The sequence below is a fragment of the Adiantum capillus-veneris genome, chromosome 30, assembly GCF_014529385.1.
Source record: "Adiantum capillus-veneris isolate H3 chromosome 30, ASM1452938v2, whole genome shotgun sequence".
In the NCBI taxonomy this organism is placed as follows: Eukaryota; Viridiplantae; Streptophyta; class Polypodiopsida; order Polypodiales; family Pteridaceae; genus Adiantum; species Adiantum capillus-veneris.
Window position 1 is genome coordinate 22,580,269 of NC_140960.1, and position 8,518 is coordinate 22,588,786.

General features: G+C 40.0%; 1 protein-coding gene across 14 annotated transcripts in view; it reads left to right on the forward strand.

Annotated features, from left to right (window-relative positions):
* Window positions 1-5,369, forward strand: part of LOC147417656 (uncharacterized) — a 52,149-nt gene extending 46,780 nt beyond the window's left edge. For 7 of the 14 annotated variants that reach the window (XM_086506976.1, XM_086506978.1, XM_086506975.1 and 4 more), the window contains 6 exons: window positions 3,617-3,679; window positions 3,964-4,167; window positions 4,271-4,485; window positions 4,557-4,630; window positions 4,711-4,791; window positions 4,872-5,369. In XM_086506976.1, coding sequence (XP_086363102.1) covers window positions 3,617-3,679; window positions 3,964-4,167; window positions 4,271-4,485; window positions 4,557-4,630; window positions 4,711-4,789 — 635 coding nt within the window. In that variant the 3' untranslated portion in view covers window positions 4,790-4,791; window positions 4,872-5,369. Of the gene's footprint in view, window positions 1-3,295; window positions 3,417-3,616; window positions 3,680-3,963; window positions 4,168-4,270; window positions 4,486-4,556; window positions 4,631-4,710; window positions 4,792-4,871 lie in introns of all 14 variants that reach the window. The other 7 variants (XM_086506980.1, XM_086506973.1, XM_086506974.1 and 4 more) reach the window with 4 other exon arrangements.
* The last annotated feature ends 3,149 nt before the right edge of the window (window positions 5,370-8,518 follow it).

Below are 8,518 nucleotides of genomic sequence, written 5' to 3' on the forward strand. Positions count from 1 at the left end.
TCAAACAGGTCAAGATCGCAACAACAGCCCCTTTCTAGGATACTACCTATTATAGGCCCCATTTCCTTTAGACTACACCCTCTCCTCTCCCCCTTCCTCTTTTTCCCATTTCTTTCCATTTTCCTCTTTACTCCCTAGATCAGCTCCTCAGCTACCCCTCTACACACACCCAAAAATCCTTGCACACCCGCATTTGGGTTTTCTTGTCTTCCCATTCAAGCTCCCTATAGGTAAATGCAACCTCCCCGCCCCCCCACCACCAACCCAAAAGAGGATGGGGGAGAGGAGAGGGGGGAGTCTAAAGGAAATGGGGGGTAGGCCCCATTTCCTAAAGACTCCCCCCTCTCCTCTCCCCCTTCCTCTTTTTCCCATTTCTTTCCGTTTTCCTCTTTGCTTCCTAGATCAGCTCCTCAGCTACCCCTCTACACACACCCCCAAGCTCCTTGCACACCCGCATTTGGGTTTTCTTCTCTTCCCATTCAAGCTCCCTATAGGTAAATGCAACCCCCCCTGCCCCACCACAACCCAACGCAAAAGATCTTCTCGGTGAATGCTAAGAAGTGCATTCAAATCTTCACTTTGTGAAAATTAGGGTTTTTGGCTCTTGCTTTAACCTAATGACTTTGCTTGTACCGCTTAGGTATAAAACTAGTTGGAGGTTTGGTATTGCAAACTTGCTTAAGTTCAATAGCCAAATTCAGACTCAGATTTTCCCCTTTGCTAAAGAAAGGTGAGAGCTTCCATCTCTTTTCTTGTTTTGTCAACTACATTTTGAAGTTAGGGTTCCTATTTAGATCTTTGTCTATTTGGTTTGCAAGACAAATGTTTGGGCCTCTATGAGATAGTGGCTTTCACACAACTCTCACTATATTCTTGAAGAGGAGATGTCAATGCGAGGAGCATGTATGTATGTATGTATGTATGTACGTATGTATGTCTATACATACATACATATATATATATATATATATACCCTACAATGGAGATGGAGAATGCAACCAATAACACATATAGCCCTTGCACGGTTGAGATCAAGCATGTAAGCAATAACATAAATAGCCCCTACCCCTGTTAACTTGGAGCATGCTCTGGGTTTTTGGAGCATGCATCCATAAAACCCGGAGCATGCAAGCAGAGAGAGAGAGAGAGAGAGAGAGAGAGAGAGAGAGAGAGAGAGAGAGACTCAACATCTTACGCTTAATTGAAAATCCCTCATGGAGTCCAAACCTACATTTAGTATTTAAAGCTCAACAACCAAAACTAAGGCAGTACCTCTGCGACCTCATCATCCTTGTTTTAGGATAAAAGATTAACATTCCAATATACCTCATGGATTTCACACACACACTCTCTCTCTCTCTCTCTCTAGATGCTCTTTGTATCCCTCAAGGTTTGACACACTCTCTCTCTAATTGGCAGGCCATAGAAGTTTTTGCGACAGCAAGCCATAAAGGGAGGACTATAAAAAAGGGCTCATTAGTATTTTAGATACCTTGGAATCTCTAAGATTCTTTTTCACGTGGTTCACTCTCTTTATTCTCTCTCTTGATTCTTGCATGTTATCTCTCTCATACTTTCCCCTTGCTTCATTTCATTCTCTCTCTTTTTTTCCTCTTGCCTAGGTGGGCAACTCTAAGTGATCTATGCTTTTTTTTTTCTTTCTGCATCTCTCTCTCTCTCTCTCTCTCTCTCTCTCTCTCTCTCTCTCTCTCTTTTGCGCCCATGCCATGCTTCATGTGTTGTCCATGTATTTCTAAATTCGGTTGGATAGATGGTACCAGAGGGGAGAGAGAGAAGGGCTATTGTGAATTGTAGGAGGGCTATCGTGCAAGGGGGGGAGAGAGAGCATTAGTGATTTCTGGGGAGAAATTGAAGAAGCGCTGAGAGAGAAAGAGAGAGAATTGGTGCTCAGCTTGTTGAAGGAGATATCTAAGAGAGAGAGAGAGAGAGAGAGAGAGAGAGAGAGAGAGAGAGAGACCCTTCAGAATTTGCGCTCAGCTTGTTGAAGGAGATATCTAAGAAGGGGTTGCGCCAGTTATCTCTCTCTATCTCTCTCCCCCCCCCCCCTTAGTGCCCCCCCTTCTTAGATATCTCCTTCAACAAGTTAAGCGCCAATTCTCTCTCTCTCTCTCTCTCTCTCTCTCTCTCTCTCTCTCTCTCTCTCTCTGCGCCCATGCCATGCTTCATGTGATGTCCATGTCTTTCTAAATCGGGTTGGGTGGACAGATGGTACCAGAGGGGAGAGAGAGAAGGGCTATTGTGCAAGAGGGGGAGAGAGAGCATTAGTGATTTCTGGGGAGAAATTGAAGAAGCATTGAGAGAGAGAGAGAGAGAGAGAGAGAGAGAGAGAGAGAGAGAGAGAGTCCCTTCAGAATTGGAACTCAGCTTATTGAAGGAGGTATCTAAGAAGGGGTTGCGCTAGTTATCCGTCTCTCTCTCTCTCTCTCTCTCTCTCTCTCTCTCTCTCTCTCTCCCCTAGTGTCCCCCCTTCTTAGATATCTCCTTCAACAAGTTAAGCGCCAATTCTCTCTCTTTCTCTCTCAGTGATTCTTCAATTTAACCGCAACGTCTTCAAGAATTCTCTCTCTCTCTCTCTCTCTCTCTCTCTCTCTCTCTCTCTCTCTCTCTCTCTCTCATAGAGACATGAAAGGTATTCTTTTTTGGTTATGCATGAGTACAGTTCTTAATTGATGTAATTGAGTTAAAAAAAATTCTATGTGTGATATATGCATGTGTTTCTTTCCCAATCATTGGGGAAAAGAAAACATCTCTGCATAAACATGAAATAAGATTATGTATTTAAGCAATCTCTCTCTCTCTCTCTCTCTCTCTCTCATCCATCCTGGATATGGTCCTATTTGAGTGAGCTAGCAAACAAGAATTCTCTCTCTCTCTCTCTCTCTCTCTCTCTCTCTCTCTCTCTCTCTCTCTCTGTCTCTCTCTCTCTCTCTCTCTCTATGTGTGATATATGCATGTGTTTCTTTTTCAATCATTGGGGAAAAGAAAACATCTCTACATAAACATGAAATAAGATTATGTATTTAAGCAATCTCTCTCTCTCTCTCTCTCTCTCTCTCTCTCTCATCCATCCTGGATATGGTCCTATTTGAGTGAGCTAGCAAACAAGAATTCTCTCTCTCTCTCTCTCTCTCTCTCTCTCTCTCTCTCTCATAGAGACATGAAAGGTACTCTTTTTTGGCTATGCATGTGTGCAATTCTTAATTGATGTAATCGAGTAAAAGCTTTAAAAGCCTTAAATATGTTTTTATTAAGCAACGTGCGAGTTTTCTCTTAGGCTAAACCAACTCAGACGAACCTGTAGCTTACGCAGACGAGAGTCACCATCGCCACTGAGTTCTATCAAGGGAAGCCGATATAGCAGATAGCAATGGCTTTTATTCGCCACTTCGCAAGAGGTATGTTGTGTCTCTCTCTCTCTCTCTCTCTCTCTCTCTCTCTCTCTCTCTCTCTCTCTCTCTCTCTCTCTCTCTCTCAGCTGCGATGGCTTCTTGTAATTTGAAGGGTTTAGAAATTTGTTGTGACTGTTTGTAAATTTTGTTTGTACGGTAAATTTTTTGCATAAGCAAGCAGTTTTGGACATTTTTGTGTTTTGTAGGGTCTAATTTGAAGGCAAAGCTAGCTATGGTGGTTAAGAATTCTATCCCATGTGTTTCTTCAGGTGGCCCTATCTTTCCATTTCAAATCTGCAGTATATAAAATCTTTCTCTCTTTCCATTTCAAATCTGGATCTGGAAATAAAGCAGTGTTTTAATTAGTTTGTTTCTCCTTTTTTGGGAGACGGAAGACCTTGCAAGATCAGTAGTTGTGGTTGCACACAAAAGTTTCATTCCCTAGCTAAACAAGCTAGGTTTGTTCCATACATTATTGAGATGGAGGTTAAACAAGGAATGCAACAACCTTCATCTTCGTTCTTTTTAATGAAAGATTTATCTTCATTTCCAGGCTGTTGTTTCTCTTCGGCAGTGGCTGAAGAAAATTGCAGAAACATGCCTTTGTGTTGGGAATTAAACGATGAGGTATCTAGCCTAGCAAGTTCTATGAAGATAAATTCAGAAAAAACCTCTGCATCTTTAATCAAGATGCAAAGTGAGCACCAATCGGACATGGTTAAACTTCAATGCAACATTAAATTGGTTGTTCAAGAAGGTGAACTAATGTAATGATTGAATATTCTATGTTTTTAATCACATTTCGTTGAGCATTCTCAGAGAAAAGCAAGGCTAATGTTGTTTAAAAATTGATTATGTAGAGTCATTGAAGCTTCAGAACACTGTTAAAGAGGATTTGAAGGCTCTAAACAACTATTTCAAGAAAGATCTCAAGAATCTACAGAGCAATGTTAATACTCTTGGAGATAAAGTCTCCAAAGTGGAACATAAGATGACCTTTTTCAATGGCAGCTTTTGGACTATTTCTGGTCTATGTGCTTCAGGATTGGCCGTGGTTGGACTCTACTTCGCTGCGGTAAGCCTCCTGTTTACGAACTCCTATTCTGTTTGTAGAATTTTTGTTTCATGTGAACTACTTTTTTGCAGTCCGGACGTGAAGGAAAGATGGAGAAACAGGATCATGTGGCTGCACCCGTTGCTAAATCTCTCGTTTTCCAGAGGTGTGTTTTATAACTCTTGTTATGTGACCTACAATATATTATTATGTTAACCTATAATATGTTATTATGTTTGTTTGCAGTCCTAATGAGATGGAGAAACAAGGTAACAGACCATTGGATCATGTGGCTGCACTGGTTGCTAAATCTCCAGTTTCTTAGAGGTGTGTTTTATAACTCTTGTTATGTAACCTACATTATGATATTATGTTAACGTGTAATATGTTATTATGTTTGTTTGCAGTCCTAATAATTTCATCGGAACCATGATCTAGAAACTTGTTTGGATGGATTAATTGGAGAGATTATCAGTGAGAGCGGTTACTTTTGGCCCTCGCATATTGTGCTGCGAATGCGGCATATTTTGGGCATTCATTCATATTGTGACATACATTGATTCTCACAGCTTTTGTCTGCAACCCAGCACTCAAATGTTTCAGCTAAAAACCAACAAGACTAAAGTGAATAGACTCATTGGCAGAGTCAAACATCTGATCATTAGTTTCTCTGTTGCAGTTTCTAGAAAAGTGCATTGATTCTCCTTTCTTTTTAAGTTGTATTGCTTTAATACCGGAGAAGCAGAATGTTCAATGGTCAAAGGAGCTAGGACATTAAGGCTACAAAAGGCTTCCTCCTTCAAGCTCTCCTTTGAATTACAAAAGGCACTTCACTAGGCAGCATTGTGTTGCACTGATAAGTAAACTTGGCTTTCAAGAAGCTTGCATTGTCTCATGCCAACATTTTAGTTGCAATCCCAGAGCTATCATGGCACCATTTAGGGAAATACTGGTTGATGCAGTGTGTGTGTGTGTGTGTGTGTGTGTGAGAGAGAGAGAGAGAGAGAGAGAGAGAGAGAGCATGTGTGTGTGTGTTTTGCTTTAGGTTGCCTTCAATTAAAAGGAAAACTCAATATGCACGTTTTTTGTTCATTTTTCAGCTGCCTCGTGCTGATGTTACATGTAGCTATTTAATGTGTGTGTCTCTTATGATTTAGAATTTAAAAAACACTTAACTATCCAAAAACAAAATATTTGCTATTTTATTTTGACCTTTAATATAAGTTCGAAGTGATTATGATTTGTTTATTTCTCTAAAATTGAATCATGCAATGAGTATGATTCTTTTATTTCTCTAAAATGGATTCATGCAGTGATTGATTAAAAGCCACCAAATTTACCCTTGAGATAGCCTTTTCAAGATTCTTTGGAAAGTTCGAAAAGCGTTTTGAAAATTTCCTCATTGGACCTTCACCTTAAAGTGGCAAACATACTTATGGCATCAACTTCTCTCAATGGAAGTGAGTGATAAAGAATTTTGTAGAACACCACACAGATGTGACTCGCGAGGGAAAATATGTATGCCTTATTCAGAAGTCCAAATGAATGGCTCAAATTTGAAGTAGTATTCCAATTGTAAATTATCTAGCTATAGTGTTTAATTTCAAAGATGAAACGTTTGATCAAGTCATTATGTATGATGGACACCGTGAATGTAGGGTGATGTACATCCAAGAGCAACTAGGGAGGACAAGGTCTTCCCCTAAGACCAGTGTTCACGAAAAACCGACCTTTAGTGTATTTCTTACCGGCTGAAATTCCAAAATCCCGGCTAGATTTCAAGCTCGTCTTGGAAAAAATTGGAAAAAATTAACACACTTTAGTGTAAAAACCGACAAATCCCTCATATTTTAGCAAAAGAACCGAGATATTTTTAACATTGTCTTTTTTTTCACTGGTTGGAAAAAAAGATTTTCGTGAACACTGCCTAAGAGGAGGAAGTCATCTTAAGGTTATACCTTGATATCTCCAACATCAACAAGGCCCTAGTGTCCATGCATCATTTTAGATATAGCATTCATGGTGTGAAAAGACACAAAGATACACACACACACACACACACACACACACACACACACACATATATATATATATATATATATATATATATATATATATATCTCCAGCATCAACAAGGCCCTAGTGTCCATGCATCGTTTTAGATATAGCATTCATTTGAGGCCCAGGATGATCTTGTCTCTCTCGTGAAAACTCTTTATTTACTGAGCGAACCTGCCTTTGAGCAGCAGCTATATGGTGTCAGCAGACTTGGTATATTTAGAGGAACTGAAAAAAACTCCTGGAACCAGCAAAAGGAGAGAGTATATTCAGAAGCATTGATGGTGTTGGCACTGTGGGAGAAAGAAATTCAAGAGAGGAGTGGCTGGCTGAAGCTATTCAGTTGGCACAATATGGGCAATATGAGTGGCTGCTTCTTGGGCATTGAACTATTGCCCTTCTTGTTAAGTGGATGCTTTAATTGGGCATTGAACTATTTCCATGTTTGCCTTGTTTAGAACTATTGCCTGTTAAGTGGATGCTTTCATTGGGCATTGAACTCCTGCCCTGTTTGCCTTGTTTAGAACTATTGCATGTTTACTGTTTTCCTTACTATTGCCCTGTTACCTGTGTGTTGAAAATTGGATTCTTTAATGTGTAGTCATTTAATCGTAGTGTTTTAGCTCGCTCTCTCTCTCTCTCTCTCTCTCTCTCTCTCTCTCTCTCGCATTCCAAGAGACAAAATTCTAGGAAGGCAGCCCATAGGGCACTTGTCGCGAGAGTATTTGAGACAACATTGCACCCATTTTAATAGTTTGTCTACTTGTCACAAATTTAACAGTCCATGTCAATGGTTTTTGCACTATTTATAAACTGTGAACTATGAGTTGTGAGATTTCTAATGATGTAGGGGCTTAACACTAGGTATTCATAAAAAGTATGTATGAGCTATGTATGTGTCATCACTCTTGGTAGGTAGATTAGCTGGTGTAGTCCAATTTTCATACCTTCATACATACATCGATTAGTCTAGCATGCGGGCTCACAAGAGCGATCATATGCTAGAGTGCTTCTCTGGATATCTATAGTCTATACACTTATTCATTAGTGTATATGCATAATGCATGCATCAATCTCACTTAGTTCCAAACCCAGTTGAAACACCCCCAAGGACATTTCGTGTTCAATGTCCACAAGGGACCATTAATTAAGTGTAGCATACATATACCAGTTACAAATCTCACAGTTTCGCTCTTGCAAAGTGAGCCGCTCCTTATCCACTAGATGAGGGCATCCTCTCTTTCTCTTTCTGGTCTATGCTCATAAAAAAAGATGTTAGCTCCTCAAAAGAGGTTACAATCCCTACATGCAACATTGTTTTTGTGAACTTACCATAGGGTTCTCATTCTCAAGAATCTCATTGTGGTCATCATCGCATTGTCATCATCATCATCATGGTTTTACTGTCAACGCCGTGCCACTAGTCATCTCGGTGGTCGTCCTGGTCCTCTCTCTCTCTCTCTCTCTCTCTCTCTCTCTCTCTCTCTCTCTCTCTTCATTCTTTGAGCACAAAAATATCATCCAGAAACACCAAAATAAAGTCATCAAGATAAGGATGAAAGATATTGTTCATCAAGCACATGAATGTCGCAAGTGCATTAGTCAATCCAAAAGCTAAAACAATGAATTTACAGTGCCCATAGCGAGTACGAAAAGCAGTTTTGGGTATATCCTCTTCTTTGATCCTAATCTGGTGATATCCAGATCGTAAATCAGTCTTTGAAAATACTTTTGCACCCCTAATTTGACTTAACATGTCCCATGCATGCATTGCGTGATAAGCCAAATAAGACCGCATGGTTAGGGAAGTTAATGCATGCAATTCCTTCAAATGGGATATCAAATTCTCCCTATGGACCTCTCATTTTTCCCCTATCCTTGTAATGTGCTGTGCTTTGCCTATTATAGCCTGATATAGTCAAAATTTCGTATAAATTTTCTCGTTTTCTCTATATTCTAGCCTTCTCCACTGATAGTCATGTGCTAGATGTAATGA